The sequence below is a fragment of the Quercus robur genome, chromosome 6 (assembly GCF_932294415.1).
Source record: "Quercus robur chromosome 6, dhQueRobu3.1, whole genome shotgun sequence".
Classification (NCBI taxonomy): domain Eukaryota; kingdom Viridiplantae; phylum Streptophyta; class Magnoliopsida; order Fagales; family Fagaceae; genus Quercus; species Quercus robur.
In genome coordinates, this window is record NC_065539.1 from 32,510,089 (window position 1) to 32,529,616 (window position 19,528).

Here is a 19,528-nt window from a genome sequence, read left to right on the forward strand (position 1 = left end):
ACAACTACATGAAGCTGTAAACTAGGTTTTTTTTTTTTTTTTTTTTTAATGAATAATTTGATAGTTACACCAACTAAAAAAAAGGAAATTGGAACATTGATTGTCCTTGTAAAAGAAGAGGAGAATATACCATGGAATTACAAAACTAGTTGAAGAATTTGTTAAATCCTATTTAGTTTAGTGGAGCAGTGTGGGCAAGTAAGGCCATATAATTGCCGGAATTGTTGGTAACTCAAAATGGTCTGTTCCATTAGAGAACATTCCTTACCACACTTTGAGGCCGGTCAATACTCAATACTGTGGTTGTCCAAGTCCAAGTCCTGTCTGCATCTCACTTTGCGCAAAGGCAAAAATAAATTAATAAGCTTAGACCCGCCAGAAATTTGGTAACAAACATTGGCCTACAAAATCTGTCTTTTCCTTTTCATTATGCAAAAAGATGCAATTGAGTAAAAAGTGCAAAAAGCAATCCCTCCCTTCTCTCACTCCCTAACTCTCTCCCCCATTGCGTATATGTCAAGATATGAAATTGGTTCATGCTTGATGGTTTGTGGGCCTGTCTATAATATTACCCTCATCAATGCAAATCAAGCAATGAAGACAGGGTTACCAAGCAAAACACTGGGAACCTGTTTGGTTCCAACCTTTTCTTTAATTTGGGGCTAAAAGTCTGGTAAACATATTTCTTCTACTCTTAAATTCACCAAAACAATATAAAATTCTTTAAGATCAAAATTATTTCGAAAATAAAATTTCTTTCTGCATATGTTTTCTTTGATTTATTCTTGATTGAACAAAAAAAGAAAAAGATTTTAAACTATTAATTATTTTGGAGAATGGACTTAACTTGGATTCAGTGCATTAAATTCGTTGGGATGATAACACATGGTTAAAAATGAACATGTGTCACAATTGTGATTGGTCCAATATAACTAGATGCTAGACTTAATTTTTTTTCCCTTTGAGAACATCAAAATAAATATTGTTAAAATTATTTTCTATTTTTAGTCTAACAAAAATATTTAACAATTGAAAGAAATATTGTTGGTGAGTGTTTCTTTTTTAATTATTATTTTTATTTTATGAGAAGAAAGATAGTAACTAAACAGGCACTTGAGTAGTGGTTTTTTAAATTAGAATAGAACCAAATCATGATGAACTAAATTTTAAGTTATCACCATGTAACCTCCTTGTGGGCTGTCTACTTAATGTGGACCATCTGATTGGTTGACCCTCCATTCCATGCAATGATCCCTAGTTAATTATTTACTTTTAACTTCTGGACTCTAAAATGTCAAAACTCATAAAAAGTCATAACCAACTAGTGCTACATTGGTCCACATAATCAATGGTCCTGGTTCCTACTGATCATGATGTTGTGTGTACCTTTTTGTACATGATGATGAGGGTAGAACCGTAAATAGAAGGGAATGAGGTTTTTGTCCAGGCGTGAGAAATTGCCATGATGGGAGCCACTTGGATTGCATGGGAACATAATCGTGCCCCCGAAAAGGCAATAGTTAAGAGTTCGATAAATTAAATTTAATGCTAATTAAATAATTACTTTACGGTGCATTAGTTAGATTTAAAATTAATATAATTACACACCTAATCTCTTTGGGTTTAACAATTTTAATAACCACCGTGCACCTTTGGAGTAATGGTCATTCCACAAGTATAAGTGTTTGTGGGATGTGAAAGATAAGGGCCGAGATTTAAGTCTCTAAGAAGGAGTTTCATATATATATATATATACTTAGATTATGTTACAGTATAAATTTTATCTTGTATTAAAAAAAAAATTTAATATTTCATTTCACCATTCAAATCAATCGTTTTAAATTTCTATTCTCGCATTACCAGTGTTCTAATGCAAGCTGCAAAGTGCAAACACCCACCCGGTGCAATATATGACACTATTTTTTCATTTATTTAAAATAAAGACGATAGAGTTTTAATTTATAACATTTGCTTCACAGGGCCGGCTCTATGGTGGAGCAAAAAATGCAACCGCCTAAGGCCCCAAGTAAAAAAAAGGCCCCTAAATTTTAACCAATAGGATTATTTATAATCAATAAATAAAATAAATTTTTTTATTAGATGAAAAAAAATAAAAAAATAGAGAAAAATGCAATGTCGTCCACAATATTTTTCACAACACTTGTACAACTAATGCTAAGTAGCAAGTTATTACAGCCTATTGTTGATGGCAAAAAAATAATTATAGTGATATTTTCAAATAAAAAACAAAAAACAGTTTAAAATCTAGGATTTGTTGTAAAAAATATTGTGAATGTTGCACTTCTAAAAAAAAAGAATAATAATAAGAGTTTAATTAGCAAACTTTTACTAGTTTTCATCTAAATCTATCACTAACACCACTGTTTTACTTACCACTATCAATCTACCACATCAACAAGTATGAAAAATTTTGTCAAATTTTTTTTTGTCTTAAAAATTCAAAAAAAAAAAAAATTCTATGTATTTCATGTTAATTAGTAGTAATTTTGCATCTAAATAAGATGATCAATTTTCGCCTTAGGCCCCCAAATGCATCAAGCCGCCCCTGTTGCTTCATTATAATTGCTCTTTATTATTATATCATAATACTAATTGATTTTTGATATGACTAAAATTTTTACAAGTTGAGCTAACTGTAATCATATATAATAATATAAGTTCTACTTGACAAAACTTAAGAATAAGAATTGATAGAAATTGGAAAATGAATTTCATTTATATAACATCTGTTCAATCAAACAAAATTAATGTAAAAATTTATTAAAGGAAAATTTATGATAATGTTGTTGACGATATATTCTCTATTCCGTAAGGCACTGATCCAGATTTTATGAAATTCTCGTAAGGAATGTGTGACCTATATATCGTCTAAAAGGTTTTAAGAATACTTTAATCAATTTATTAATACAATATATATATATATATATATATATATTTATATTAACAGAGGATTTTAGGAAAGGACATATCTAAAAACTGAATATGCTTGAAATTCATTCATCTAGTTAAGATATGTAAGTGTTGAGCATTTTCTTTCTTTGCTAGCAAGATGTGGGTGTTTAGTACATGGATATATCAAAAGGAGCTTCATATTTGTCATGTCAGAATTCTATTTATTTGTTTGTGAAACGGTAGGGGACCATTTTACTTATTGGGTGAATGGAATTTAAATGATCTTGCAAGTTGCAACATATATAATATACCTCTAGTAGGAAGGAGGATTATTTGGATAAGGTAGAGCATTGAAAGTTGGGATGTCTCCCTGAAGGGTTCATCAGTTGCACTCCAATGGTAAAGTCAGTTTAGGAATTACGGTGAATGAAAGTATATTTTGATGGATTTAAAATGGATAATACCTCTTCCTTAACCGGGTACTTTTTAGGGGTGACAAAATTTGACATAACTTGCAAATTCAACACGACTAGCCCGTTTATGAATAAGTCATGAGTTGAAGTTAATAGGTTCGGGTCATATTCGAGTTGACATGACTGACCAATTTAATAAATGGGTCATGTTTTTGTTCAACATACGAACCTGTTTGACCTGTTTAGCTTAATATTAGCTTTTGTTATTATTACTTAATTTATGATTGTAATTGTATTTTAATTTTAGATAAATGAAAATTGATAACGTGTTATTCAGGTCAAATATGACCTATTAATAAAATAGGTTATTAAACAAATCATTAGTGTTGATCTTTACATGATTTGTTAATTAAACGGGTTAAATGTAAAAGGTCGTGTTATTACACGTTTACTAAATAGGTCGGGTCACTCTATATAACCAAATACTCATGGCTTGACATGACACAAACACAAATTGCCACCCTTAGTGCATTTCATACTTGGGGAAAACATCTTGTTGAGTCCCAAATAATATTATCAACAATATTAACAATCAAAAATAACAATCACACACAAGAATACAAAATTTGTGTGGAAAACCCTTTCTTCTTGAAGGGAAAAACCATGGGACAAACTCCGAATCAATTTCACTATTATCAAATCAAATTTCAATAATTCTTGTGTATATCTCACGACTAAAGAAAAAATCTCTCTTATTTTTCTTTGCTCTCACACACACAAATTATCTCTCTTAAGGGCGGCAATACTTTGCACTCTCCTTTCTATTTTCTTCTCCACGCACATCTCTCTCTTTTGACTATCTTCTTTCTCTAAGTGGCTCCCTCTTGGCTTTTTTTTTTTCCTTCTTGTGCGACATGTTTTTCCTTTTTTCTTCACTATACGGCAATCTCTTTCTTTTTCTTATGCGGCACACTCAAAACCACATATAATCCTTATTTTAATAACCCTAGTCGCAAACCCCTAGTAACACACAAATACTAAATCCACTCGAACTAGGAATACTAGCTGGCCATGGAAATAATCAAGACAAGCCACATATGGGCTTTAACTTTGTGGGCTGGATCTAATTGGTGTTGTGCACCCAACAATGTCCCCCTCCAGCCCATCGATGGGTGGAGATTTTCAATCCAACTCTTTAATTCAGATCCATGTCGGTTAAACCGACTTCAAGCTTGACCTTCTTCATTATTTTCATCAACACTGAGAACACCTCATCAACGTCAATCCCTTTCATTCTCAAATCATTTATCTCATCTTGGATATCCTTAATCCAATCCCTTGGCTCCCCCTCATTAGAAGCCCAATTATTCTTGAAGCTAACAGTTCGATGTTTTCTAGCAATCCTCTTCTCATGAGGTTCAACAATCTCTAGTGGAGGATATTGCTCCCGATGCTCAAGACCTCTAGGATTTTTCACTTCATCATCATCCTATGTAGCCTTAGCATCTTCATATTCTTCATCACCTACCACTTCCTTTTCTAAAGCACTATTAAGCAATGAGAATTTCACCCTCTTGGTTTCAACACCATTAATCCCAACACTCATCTTTGGAGTCTTCTCAAAATTTTTAATCTCATTGAACTTCTTCTTACAGGTCTTCATATGAGTCCTGTACATACCGCAACATGCATGTCCTCTTACAACAACCAATGACCCCTTAGTAAGTTTCCATCTTCCATTACCAAGGTAGTTACAATAACTTGCTCATTCCATAGCCAATGTAGAAAATACATTCATCCTTAAATCTGGAACATGTCGCACATCCTTCAACATCATAATGTTACCAACATTGATTTCAATGCACACATCACTAATTCCCACAATTTTTGAGTAACTAGAAATACTCATCTTCACTATACCAAAGTCTTCTACTTTTTACGTGGTAAACAACCCCTTTGTAGGGATAACATGGTTGGAACCCACTCAACATCATTATTAGCAACATGCTCACACTTTTACTCTTCAATAGGTACCACAACATCCTTAGCAACCATAGCAGCTGTAGTATTTTTCTCACTATCATTCTTTTCATATTTTCCTTTATCTTGTTCCTTATTCCAATGTCAACAATCTCTTCTTAAGTGACCATTTTTCCCACAATGGAAGCATTCTTTATTTTCCTTGAATTAAGATCTATCTTTTGATTGTGACCTACCATTGAATTTTCGATCATTAGGTCCTCTGCTTCTACCTCTGCTCTTGTTCTCTGTAACAAAAGGTTGATCTTAGGCATTGTCTATATTCGCATCTCTTTTGCGAACCTCTTCACTTAAAATCAAATCTCAAATTTCATCATATTTGAGTTTACTTTTCCCTGCAGAATTACTCATCGCCATTCTCATGGCTTTCCAACTGTTTGGTAAAGAAGACAAAATAATCAATGCATGAACCTCATCATCAAATTCAATTTCCACTGTGGATAATTGATTTGTGATTGTATTGAACTTATTCAGATGCTGCGCAATAGGAGTGCCTTCTGCCTTCTTCAAATTAAATAACTTTTTCATCAAATACACTTTGTTGTTAGCTGACAGTTTTTCATACATGCTAGACAAAGCCTTCATCAAATCCACTGTAGTCTTTTCTTTTTCAACATTGTGCACAACTAATCTTGGCAAAGTTAATCGAATAACTCCAAATACCTGTCTATCAAGAAGGTTCTAGTCTTCATCTTTCATAGTTTCAGGTTTCATCCCCAAAAGAGGTAGATGCAATTTTTTCCCATAAAGATAATCTTCAATCTGCACCCTCTAATACCCAAAGTTTGTTCCATCAAAATTTTCAATTCCTGAAGCCTTGTCTTCTTCTTCGGCCATTGCTTCCACTTTAACCTTAGCTTTGATACCACTTGTTGGGTCCCAAATAATATTATCAACAATATTAGCAATCTAAAATAACAATCACACACAAGAACACAAAATTTACATGGAAAACCCTTTTTTCTTGAAGGGAAAAACCACGAGACAAACTCTGAATCAATTTCACTATTATCAAATCAAATTACAATAATTCTTGTATATGTCTCACGACTAAAGAAAAAATCTCTCTTGTTTTTCTTTGCTTTTACACACACAAATTATCTCTCTCAAAGACAGCAACACTTTGCACTCTCCTTTCTATTTTCTTCTCCACACACAACTCTCTCTTTTGACTGTCTTCTTTCTCTAAGCGGCTCCCTCTTGGCTGCTCTTTTTTTTTTTTTTTTTTTTTTTTTTCTTCTTGTGCCGCACCTTTTTTCTTTTTTCTTCACTATATGGAATTCTCTTTCTTTTTCTTATGCGGTACACTCAAAACCACATATAATCCTTATTTAAATAACCTTAGCCACAAACCCCTAGTAATACACAAATACTAAATCCACTCGAACTAGGAATACTAGCTGGCCATGGAAAAAATTGGTGTCGTGCACCCAACACATCTCCCCCGCCTCAACAAATTGAGCCTTGAAGCCCAAACTACTTTGATTGAATTGGTACCTATCAAACCAGTTTGACCATATCTAGATAATAATTGGACGACTCAATGTTCTGACCTACAATACAATAAGAGGTTGTTGGGATGCCATAAATGTAGACACTTGATTGCTATTCAGCACGATCGGCACAACCTTTTAGGGGAGGGATGATTTGGTGGTAGGGTGAGAAAGGTGAGATGATCTCCCTGAATTTGATCTATCCAAATGGAGGCAATTTGTTGTTGTTGATGATTTTAGTAACATCCGATCTTTTTGTTGTTGAGATATTGGAACCCTCTACTCGTTATATTCGTGAAAATTTAAATTTCATGAAAAATATATATATTATCTTTCTTAAAAAGGCAAATGGAAGGGACCTTAAATCACTTTATGCCATGATCTTGATCCCTTTTTACTAGATTTGGTTGTCCTCAATAAGACGCAATTTTAGTTGTTCTAAACTTTTAATTCCTACGTATGGATGACCATTTGTACGTAAAATTCAGGTCTAATTTTATGGTATTCCCATCACAATCAATATGACCTGAAATGAAGGAAATCTTTGATGGTAGCGTTTAAAATGTGGATGCTTTGATCAAACTTGACTTCGGCGGCTTTGCCCCTGATAAGTATCTATTAAGTAGTAAGTACTCGTTCAACTTCAAGGAACTTCTAAATGCCCAACCACCTTTGCTGGTCAATAACTTGGTCTTAGATTTCAAAACATGTAGGTTATATATATATATATATATATATATATATAACGTACATGTTTGCAAAATAAAAAAATTCATCTAAACCCAATGGAGCAATTGATTTTTATGAATCAAAGATAAATGTCGTACTGTCAAATTTATTCGTCTAATTTAAGCTCCAGGAGAAAAGGAATGAAACCCACTTCATTTCTTGAAACGATGACCCGAAAGAAAAATGTGCAAATAAGACTGCATTAGCATGTAGTAATTTGTTATAAATTATTGTTCTATAAAACCGAAAGGGTTGCAATAAATTAAGGCACCATACCATTTGTTTTTTGTTGTCGAGTAAAAAATTCGGATTCCAATTCTTGTCTATACTAAAAAAATCAATTAATATTTTAATATGATAATAAAAAACAATCATTAAAAGTAAGTGTCATAAATTTGAAACTATCTCAAAAAAATAAAAGGCACCATGCACCTTGTATGGGAAAATGATTTTCGTTTTCAATTTTCATTGATGGACCTCTGGTCTATGACTAGATTGTAAAAAATTGTATTTGAGTTCATTGCTAAATTTGTAATATCACATGTATTAACGTATGTTATCACATGCTGCTTTGAACTTACAATTGACATCACTTCTATTACTACCACTTCTATTACTAGAATATAAACTGCAAAGTCCTCACATTTTCCAAAAAAAAAAAAAAAAAAGTGCAAAGTTGTCAACCATACAACAAACCCCTTAAATTCCAATAGCAAAACAAAATAAAAGGAAAAACAGGCTGTAAGTTGAAGGATTGACTATTCGTCTAGTTGAATTCGGTTGGGAGAGTCAAATAAAATGAAGGCCGTGAATGGCGCCTGGGAATGACATAATTAATTAATTAATATCCACATTCCACGCAACACATAATAATAAAAGTAATTAATACAAAATAAAATACTATTATGTAGTAGTAGTAGTAGTAGTTTTTTAATTTCATTTTGTGTACACAGTAATTGTTATTCCACTTTATTCATTGCCGCAAAATCAGCAAATAAACCGTGACTACTGTTCGAGAATCGAGAAGGAGAAGTAGAACCCCGTCCGTACTTGTCACCAACCTCCCTTAACGGACTTGCTGACATGGCACCCCCCCCCCCCCCCACCCCCAATTAACGACGCCTACGGTTAAATAAATCGTTAATGTTTAGTTAAAAAAAAAAAAAAAAAAAAAACCTTAAAAACCTCAGACAGTAAACTGTAAATATTAAATACAGTGATTGCAAATGGTTGGCACGTGAGTGGCCGACGGAATCACACGCTTGGTAAAGCAGAAAGAAACGGTTAGTGGCAGTTAGGTAGTTAAAAGTGTGGTCACTGGTTAGTGACTGTTAATTATTGGATTAGGTTATGCATATTGGTTAAGGGATAAATTTTTATTTATTTATTATTTAATGTTATTTTGCCTTTCCTAGAAGAATAGGATTTTAATTCACTTTTCAAGTTGAGCTAAAATTCTTTTAATTTTCTTTGTAGAAGTAGGTTTTTTTTTTTTTTTTCTTAAAATGAGTAAATTGCTTCCTATAAAGACTATTTTAGTTTTGTGGAAGAAGTATAATAATTGTGTATTATAAATTTTGCTGCTACACGCTTGGCTTAAGCTGTAAAGTGAAGCAAGAATGGTGGAGTTAGTGAAACCTAACCAAGGTTGAGTTAGTTAACTCCGTGAGGTAAGCCTCAACCGGAGTCATAACCAAACAAAATAAAAACGAATAGTTAGTTAACGGCAGGAAAACCTTTGTTTTTCATTTTATTTCAATTTATTTAATAAAATAAAATAAAAATAAAATAAAAATAATTTATTTATTTATTTATTTATTTTGGTGGGTTTTGTCTTGCTCATTCTATAAAAAGGCCGTTACGTTGGGGCTCATCCTCTGACTCTCTCACCTGCTCTTCCTTTCTTTTCTTCTCTTCTTTTAGCTCTGCTTTATTATCCTCTGTATCCGTGTCTTCTTCTTCTTCTTCTGCAGACACAGATATAGAGAGAGAGAGAGAAAGAAAGCAGTGATAACATTAACAATGGCGGTGTCTATGAAATGGGTTGGTCTTTGTTTGATGGTTGTGTTGGTATTGTTCGTTGGGACAATAGCGAAGGTACGGAACGACCAGATCTCGGAAACTAGGTAATGTTTTTTTCCTCTCTCTCTCTCTCTCTCTCTCTGAAATTTTGTATTGTATTTCATGAGAAGCTGAGCTTGTTCTGTGTTCGATTTTCGACCACTTCTTCTAATTTGAGTTTTTTTTTTTTTTTTTTTTTTTTTAATAGTATATGAAAATTTATCGACATTTGTGATTTTTATATACCAAGAACTGTGAAAATTCTAGGCTCTTTTCGAGGTTTTCAATAGCAGTAAATGTTAGCTCTGCTCCTCATTCATTGTACTATTTTTCTCTCTAAGAAAAAGTAGCTCACAAACATATAGAGCTAGCTTAAGTGGCAATAATGGCGTTCCTCTCCCTCACATTCCTACTTTGAGAGAGAGAGAGAGAGAGAGAGAGAGAGAGAGATTAAAATTGTTCTGACTTGCAAATTCACCGTCCTACTTCAGTATTTCACTAAATTTTGTTTTTTGTGTTTTGCATTTTTACAGCAATGTGGAAGTGGTAAGAGAACAAGTGCAAAGCTCAAGCAATTCAACAATGGCGTCGAGGTCAGTACTACAGTGCCTAATCTATTTAACTTTTTAGTAGGAAAGAAAGAACTATTAAAAAAAAAGAAAAAAAAAGCGCTTGTACGTACACAGTACAAAAACAACGTTATTTGCTTTTGCTTAACCGATCTGAGCCGTTGCTTTAGACTCATAGTGTGTTTTATAACCGTTGGATAAATGTCTTGGAATGGTACAGTCTTATCCAGCAGCAAATAAGAATCTCAGCCGTTGAGATCCGGATCCCTAGATCTGGATCGTTTATTCCGTTACGTTGGTTCTTTGGATGCTGAGAATAACAAACCCTTGTAGGTCACCGAGTATGAGAAAAGAGAAAATAGTCTCTCACATTTCCAGAAATACCCTCATGTGGGTAGCGAGGTCATTTATGTTTATATGTAGTGGGATTTTCATTTTTTTCATTTTCCCGCCGACGACTAGTCTTCTCGGTTTTTTTTCTCTCTCTCTAGAAAGTAAAAACTGATTTTTTTTTTTAATTATATTAAACGGTTATACTGGAATAGTGAGCAAGTGAGTGCTCTCGAGCGTTGTGCGCCAATACTAACATGGTCTCTGTCGATTGTACTTTATGTTACCGTGTCCATTTCGATTTTATCGCTCTACTCGCTCTATCTTGTTGACACGTGTTCTTCTGTCATTTTCCTTTCAATTTCTTTACCCCAAATACCCCTTCATTGGTTTTGGTAGTAACTTCACTATCTCAATTTTTATTTATTTTTTGTGTTTAATTACTTCGGTTTTTGTTAACGTACTAGTAGTAGTGGGTAAGTTATTAATTAGTCGAAGGTACATTTATGCAACCCGATAAGTTTTCGACATGTGGAAGTTGTCAATTGTTTTGGGTGTGATACTGATGGGTATGGTAATTATTATTTATTATGTATTGTTGTTGGTTTTGGTTATTTTCAGTTTGGAAAAAGTTGAGGGCAAGAATGAGCATGCAGTGGATGACCCAGAAGAGATTGCTTCAATGGTTGACATGTAAGTTCTCTCACTCTTACACTAAATTGGTTTTTGGTACTGAATGAATATATTGCTTTTTTGGGGTTAGGGTAGTGTAGGGTAGGTAATTGAGGGGTACGATAATTTGTTGTCACTAGCTGCCCTTCATAAATTAACAAACCAACCCTACCCTACCCAAATTCAATTGACTCCCATTTGCTATTTCTGTAAACCCCACCCCCCAATAACTCTTTTTTTTTTTTTTTCATTTTGGGTTTTTTGCAAGTATCTGTATTTTGAACAATCTTCCTTAAATACCCTTGTCAATTTTTGGATTTTACTAAGAATGAAATACATGATCTCTATCTGTTACATTCCTGATCATGATTTTATTCACACTATAATATTATATTAATATCACATGCCCTTATGGTGTATGAGAATGAGAGAGAGAGAGATCCATGTTTCACGGAAATAAGTTCTTATACATGTCTCTTTCCTTTATCCAATTTTGTACCACTCATAGTACGTAAAGGTACTATCCCTGTAGTCATACCCAATTGTATTTGTATATGATATATATCCGTAGCTGTTTTTGGACTACCCTCATCCTTTTACCTGAATCAATTGCCTTTTTAAATTTTAATCATCATGTTTTGTAATTTATTAATTGGAAAGTTACTTTATATTGTTTGTTTTTATTTACTGAGACACAATACTTTATTATTTTGTTTGTAAGTGTGGATGTGACATATTTTTTTATGGATGAAGAAATATCTATATCATACAATAAACTCCTCAATTCATCCTCCTTTTCAATGATAACAGTAATAAAATTAATATGGTACATTCAGAAACCTGTGAATTTTTTAAAGATTTTATGCAATTGCTGTCCTATGTATGCAGTAGCTTAACCCATGTGCCGACTAGCTTCTATTCCAAAATTAGGACAGAAAAGTTATATCCGTTATACTGAAAAAGACCCAATTGTCTCACTACTTGACAAAACTAGTTGTTACTTGTTTTTTGTTTTTGTTTTTGTTTTTGTTTTTTTGTCGGTGTATGTGCCTCTACACAGCTCATATAGGAGAAAATTACCTCCACCGACACACCACATTGGAATGACTAGTTTTTCATTTCACATACTAGCAATTATAATAGTGCGAAATGTATAATGTATATCTGAATGTACCACTGTACCGGCAATACATTAATGTAATGGGAACATGAAAATGTAACTAATTAACAACATAACATTGGAGTTGTAACATTAATAACATATAACATTGGAGTTGTAACATTAATGGTATATGTGTTTGATGATATGGCATATATGCAGGAGCATCCGCAACAGTACTGAAAGAAGGAAGCTAGGCTTCTTCTCATGTGGAACTGGTAATCCCATTGATGACTGCTGGCGTTGTGACCCAAACTGGCACAAAAACCGCAAGCGCCTTGCAGACTGCGGCATTGGATTTGGCAGAAACGCCATTGGTGGCCGCGATGGACGCTTCTATGTCGTGACTGACCCTGGTGATGATGACCCTGTGAACCCCAGGCCTGGCACATTGCGCCATGCTGTTATCCAGGAAGAGCCTCTGTGGATTGTGTTCAAGAGGGACATGGTGATTAAATTGAAGCAGGAGCTTATCATGAACAGCTTTAAGACCATTGATGGTCGTGGGGTCAATGTCCACATTGCTAATGGTGCTTGCATCACTATCCAGTATGTCACTAATATTATCGTTCATGGTTTACACATCCATGACTGTAAGCCTACTGGCAATGCCTTGGTGAGGAGCTCTCCAAGTCATTATGGGTGGAGGACTATGGCTGATGGGGATGCTGTTTCCATTTTTGGTTCAAGTCACATATGGGTTGATCACAATTCTCTCTCTAATTGTGCTGATGGCCTTGTTGATGCTGTCATGGGCTCAACTTCAATTACCATTTCCAACAACCATTTCACCCACCACAATGAGGTGCGTTTACTCTGCATCATTTCGATCTCCTTAACTCTTTTTTCTTTAAGAATTAATGAGTTTTGTTAATTGAAAAAAAAAGACTGACACTGTCATTAAATGTGCCGGAAAAACAGGTGATGCTGTTGGGCCATAGTGATTCTTACGTACGAGACAAGCAAATGCAAGTGACCATCGCATACAACCATTTTGGAGAGGGGCTTATGCAGAGAATGCCTAGGTAATAATAACTTCTGCTTTTCATATTACAGAACTTTCTGTCCAACTTCAATGAAAAAAAATCAATTTCTTGATGATGTATGTTTTAGTTGCAAATGGCTGGAACATGAATTTAGTGCTGAAAGAAACAGAGGATGACTTTGTTTATAATAACTTGGCTTGGTTGTTTTATAAAGTTTTAAATTAATCTGACAAGAAATCAATCCATGATTAATAATGCAGGTGTAGACATGGGTACTTTCATGTTGTGAACAATGACTACACTCACTGGGAGATGTATGCCATTGGTGGAAGTGCAAGTCCTACCATCAATAGCCAGGGCAACAGATATGCAGCACCAACAAACCCTTTTGCAAAAGAGGTGTCATATAATTCATAAACTCTTGCTGTTATTAGTCTCTATGGTTTTGTCATTGCAATTTAGAACTAAGCAGCGTGTACTGGATTTATTATTGATTCGTGCAGGTGACTAAGAGGGTCGAAACCGCTGCAAGCCAGTGGAAGGGCTGGAATTGGAGGTCAGAGGGAGATATGATGTTGAATGGTGCCTATTTCACTCCATCAGGAGCTGGAGCTTCAGCCAGTTATGCTAGGGCCTCAAGCTTGGGAGCCAAGTCTTCTTCTATGGTTGGCTCCATTACTTCCGGTTCTGGTGCACTTCCCTGCCGTAGAGGCCACCAGTGCTAGTAGTAGTGTATCTCAGTCAATTAAATTGGCCAAAGAAAACCCATTTTTATTTAATTTGTTTGATTTTCAAAATTTTCTACATTACAGCACTACCCAATATATCCTCCATCCATTGTTTTCTTCCCGTCTCTCTGTTTCATCATATTTTTGGCAAGTGTACATTTTTTACACATGTCATTATATATTGTTGAAACTATATCCCTCATTCTGGTCTGTCTATCTTTTATCGCTCAACCTCGGCCTGCTTCAACTGATAAACACAAATGCCAATTTAGGAGCAGGTGCGGAAGCGTTGTTCATTTGTTTTCCTCATTGGCCTCCTCTCCTCTGCTTCATCACTCAGTCCTCAACTTTAACCACCGCTTGTCCACCTGTCTCTTTCCAGTGTCTCTGTCTTGGTCCCTCCATACTATTCTGTCTCTTGAGTTTATAGGATTTGAATGATTTGTGCTTTTCTTTGCCCCCACCTTTTTTTTTCCTTAATTTTCTATTTTTTTTTATTTCCCTCTTTGTTTTGCCTAGTCATACAAGCAATAGTATGAATGTCAAACTTGGAGTTACGGGAAAACTTTGTTACAAATGATAGCAAATAGCAGTGATGTTTCTCTTTTTTACTTGTAGCTTTTTCTTTGGCAATATGAAAGCAATCTTTTACTTTTGGTTGTGCAATTTATTATTGTCTTGAAAATTATTATTATGCTCATCTGGCAATGTTCTATACTCTGCCGGCAGCTGTGATTCTTTCATGTGCGCACCGGCAAACGCACATGCCATTAAGTCATTAACTAACATCATGACCCTTTTTACCTTTATGGTCTTACCAAAATGATGCTCCACTGTTAAAGTTTGTCAATTTGTCTTAAGATTTTACAAATCAATGAAAAAATTGTGATGCCCTATGCTATGAGTGTTGTAAATTCTCTTTCCCAATTTGTACGAGGAGAAAAGTGAAACTTGACATTTGGGCATTCAAGGGATTCTCCCTTCTTTGTGATGAGTATACTTTAAGATATGGCAAAAACTTGAACACTTCACATTTTCAAGTTATAAAAACACACCGTATAAAACAAACACCGCCCACCAGGGAAAAAAAAAAAAAGAAAAAAAAAAAAAAAGAAAAGAAAAGAAAAGAGAATTTATTATGAAAAAAAAAAAAGAAAAAAAAAAAAAGAAAAGAAAAGAAAAGAAAAGAGAATTTATTATCAGTACCGTGCGGAACATAAACACTAAAACTCAATTCCCATGAGGCCTGAGTCCAAATGCCCTATTGGTGTTAGGCAAGAATTAAATGATTATCCCTTTCCAGTTTCCACACATAACATGTCCGTGGTACTCTTTCATGGATGGCAATGGGAACCTGAAAATGAAATAGAGGCAGTAATGAGAATTGAATTGAGACCTAATTCACATGTTAGATGATGGAAAATTCATGGGTTTGCATGTGAGCGATGGGGACAATGACATACAGCATGTGAGGAACTTGTTCTCTGTAATGGGACCATTTACAAACTCGTTTGCCAACTTTTAGCTGCACACTGTGCTGTAGACATGTTGATGTTGTACATGAGTTGGAGCTGTCACCTCAGACTCAGAGCAACCTCCCACTACCAAGCATTTAAGTGCGTGCGTGTACCATTCTTCATTCTCTGTTGGGTTCTATTTTTCCACGCCAAGGTTCAACCTTTAGGAAATTTCCATTTATTGTCATGTGTAAATTAATATTGACTGTAGTGTAGTGTTAACATATTGCCCCTTTAAAATAATAATTAAAAAAAAAAAAAACATATTAGAAAGTGGAGAAATGTTGGATGGACAGAGTTATAATGTACCGGTAATCATGATCGATAAGTTGGTGTTGGGTGTTACAGTCAAGAATTTTTTTTTGAGAACCTAGTTAGGCATCCCAATTAGGGACGGCAACAAAAACCTAATATTAGAAACCATTTTATGTGTTTTTTTTTTCTTTTTTTAGTATAATTTTAAGTTTATTGTTGTTAGACTTGTAATTCATTAATTTTAATTAAGTACGTTTAAGAATTCTATTTTAAGCTCTTTATTTTAATTTTTTAAAATTATTGTCAAGAAAGGTGTTCTTTTCTAAAGTCAGAAGTGTAGGTATTTGTTTTTTTAAGATAAAAGTGTAGGAAATTAGATAACAAAATTTTTGTAGCCAATTTAGGGTTTAGGCCTGGATAAGCTTGGTGTTGCTTGTTTAGAAAGGAAAAAAAAAATTGTGAGAAAGGAAAAAGAATATTGTATATCATGCATATATATATATATATATATATATATATAAGCCTCGCCTAAGGGTAGATCTCACGTAAGGGTAAATCCCATACTCTGTGGTTGTGGTTTCATATATTTGTTACACTATATACCCGCTCATAGTGAAGGGGAGCTAAGCTATGAGGTTAATTTCCTGCTATTATTTTACGAAGAAATTTCAGTGTATTTAGAATCAAAATAGGATCCCAAGTCACTTCTCCAAGCCATTCCACAAGCTACTGATGAGGGAACATGTCATAGAAAAGGCCAAGTTTTTTTTTTTCTTGGTTTATGTCTTTGTTGATGTGTTCCCCTCTTTTTATTATTACTCCGTTTGAGACGGATGTACGATTATTTCTTAGGAAAATGAGATTGTTAAAAAAAAATGTTGTACCTAACTTCCCATTTTAATAGAAAAAAAAGTTTTTAAAAAAACACTATACCTAAAAAATTGAGGAGTATTACCTTCACAACATTTTTACAACAAATCATAAATGGTTAGTTTTTATTGATTCTAATTTGAACCTATTACTAAAATTACTTTTTTACCTTACCAATAACAACTCATTTTGCCTACTGCTTAAAATTTGTTGTGAAAATGTTGTGAACATAGTATCATTTCTCTAAAAAAAATTTGATGTTTGAGAAAGTAGTATTTAAAAAAAAAAATTATGGTTTGATAACGCACTACCAAACTGTCAAGACTTATAATCTTGATCCATTTATGGCTTTGTTCCCTCCTTTTCTTGCTTTGTAAAAATATAACCTTCAAGCCCCGTAGGCAAGTTTCAGATCAATGAGGAACTCAGGAACAAGTAAGGATGAGAGCTTCCAAAAGAAGATATGAGCTTAATAGTGCCCGAACTATTTTTTCCCGTTAAAAAATAAATGTCATTCCTACGAAACTAAAATACATTGGACACTCATCTATCATTGATCAAGGCATCAATAGCCCTCTTTGTTTGTGAGGGCAAGAGCCTTAACTACACCAAAAAGTTTACACTTAAATGCCCATTTATATAGGTAATGGGCAACTTTGTTCTTATCTCTATAGATCCACATAAACAACTGGTTATAATTACTATCACAATGCACTAAGCTTCTAATATAATCCACCATTTGCAGAAAATCCAGATTAGGCATATTTGAGGAGTCCATCACAATATCAATGATTACCTTCACATTACCTTCTAAACTGGCGAGCTTGAACCCTTGAGCCCTTGACTAACTATATCTGTGACTCATCTCAAAAAAGAAAAAAAGAAAAAAAAAAAATATATATATATATATATATATATTTGTGTGTGTGTGTGGATAGATATGATAAAGGGTCAAGCTTAGGTTCAGTATCCAGTAATATTGGACCTTTTAAGATGATGACATGTGTTCAATTTTGGACACGTATCACCAGCTGATCGGGTCCAGTGCACTGGATGCACTAAACCTAAACCAAGTCCTATAATAAAATTTCAACCTATGACATCCGATACATGATAATTACTTTTTATCAATAGCTGTTGCTGGTCCCATTAGTCTTCATCCAAGCATTAACAAATTCACCATCACTACACCTTGCTGCTATAAATGATATGTTTACTTTTCCCCTTATTCCCATGTAGCGTCCACATAATATTTGATCCAATTAAAAACTTTAAAATGAGGACCTAGTTTCACCATATTCCTCTTTGTGTGATGATCTCCTTAAAGTACCTGGAAAGCTCACACTAAATTTGGGAAGGCAACACACTTGGATCAACCTGTTCCTTTCCAAACACTTGTGAATTTCGGAACCTCCATAAGGCATCAACAGCAAGACAGGAAAACTGATCGACAGACATGATCCGCAATTAAAAGATCCTCTGAAGGGAAGGGTCTACCAATAGTTGGACATCTAAAGATCGAGTGAACTTGAAGCTTATAAAAATTGAAGCCCCACTTTATAAACAGATGGACTTCTGTGTCCCTTTCTGCCGACATAAATAAAAATACAATGATCTTCTTCACCTTATACCATAACCTCTTAGTTTGGATTTTAAAGGAAGTGTAATGACTGCTACTCTCCACAATAATACCTTCAATCTCTGATGAAGCTTTTCTCCTCCATAAAAACCTCTTGTTGTTTTTATTATTTATTGTAGGTAGGCTTAAACAGAAAACTTACCGGATTTCTCACTTAACCATACAAATATGCCCAGGGTTGCACTCCTTGAGATTGAAATTTTCTTTATGGCTGCTAATGACTGCTAATCAAAACATTATTGTAGTTTCTTCTCATTCTAATAACTATAACCCTCTAGATTGATTTAATTCTAAAATAGCATTGGATTTTCCCCTAATTCAATAGATTTTGTAGGTTTGAAGCACCTCACCCACATAGAATCCAAGGATCTTGCCACACATCAATTTCATGCCCATTTCCTATCACGAAACGTTTACTTTTCTCAATTATTCTCCTACAGCACTGAACTCATCCAACCCAATTTTGCAAGAAAAAGTTCATTAATATCTTTGAATTTTCGGAATCCCAAATCACCATTCACACGAGTTTGACATGATTCATTCCACCCTTTATATGGTAGCCATTTAAACAAAAAATAATAATTGTGGCATGAGAAATGTGTGATTTAATTCTTATTAACATGTAGCCACTGCAGAAAATATTTTGCAACGATGTCAAATAACTTCATAAGCCACAACATATATATATATATATATATATATACACACACACATCCATTTGGTCTTGGAGCTTTCAAAGGATTCATTTCCCAAATTACACTTCTGATTTCAGTTGCTGAAGGGATCCTGTAAATGATTTTCTTTCTGTTGTTAGATTATAAACAACCATAATATAAAATCTAGAATCTTGAATTATCATGATTTCACAACTACACAAATTAATTATAAAGCTTACCTTGTTCCATTGTTGAACTTTTCTTAAGATCAAGTCTTAGTATAAAAGGTACTTAATTCTTATTGGATTGATTTCTCTCTCTTGACCCTCTTTTCTTTTTAATTATTCAATGTATTTGATGGGGTAGCTAAATGTCTCTTTTATAGGTAGAGAGATGACCAAATTCCTTGTATCTATAACCTCTACTTGCCCATCAAAGTTGGAGTTACTTAGGAAACTTACTTCTCCATTAACCAATGTTTGAAGGACATGTAACTTC

General features: G+C 34.1%; 1 protein-coding gene across 1 annotated transcript; it reads left to right on the forward strand.

Moving 5' to 3' along the window:
• The first annotated feature begins 9,454 nt into the window (after positions 1-9,454).
• Positions 9,455-14,759, forward strand: LOC126688465 (probable pectate lyase 8). The gene is made up of 7 exons (XM_050383165.1): positions 9,455-9,714; positions 10,183-10,242; positions 11,170-11,241; positions 12,542-13,184; positions 13,301-13,404; positions 13,626-13,764; positions 13,869-14,759. Exons 1-7 carry the CDS (start codon positions 9,611-9,613, stop codon positions 14,088-14,090), a joined length of 1,344 nt encoding a protein of 447 aa, XP_050239122.1. The 5' UTR covers positions 9,455-9,610; the 3' UTR covers positions 14,091-14,759.
• The last annotated feature ends 4,769 nt before the right edge of the window (positions 14,760-19,528 follow it).

Excerpts from the sequence above, each read along its gene's own strand:
- LOC126688465 (XM_050383165.1), top strand. The coding sequence starts at position 9,611 with ATGGCGGTGTCTATGAAATGGGTTGGTCTTTGTTTGATGGTTGTGTTG. Across the intron at positions 9,715-10,182 it reads GACCAGATCTCGGAAACTAG|CAATGTGGAAGTGGTAAGAG; the intron begins GTAATGTTTTTT and ends GCATTTTTACAG. Across the intron at positions 11,242-12,541 it reads ATTGCTTCAATGGTTGACAT|GAGCATCCGCAACAGTACTG; the intron begins GTAAGTTCTCTC and ends GCATATATGCAG.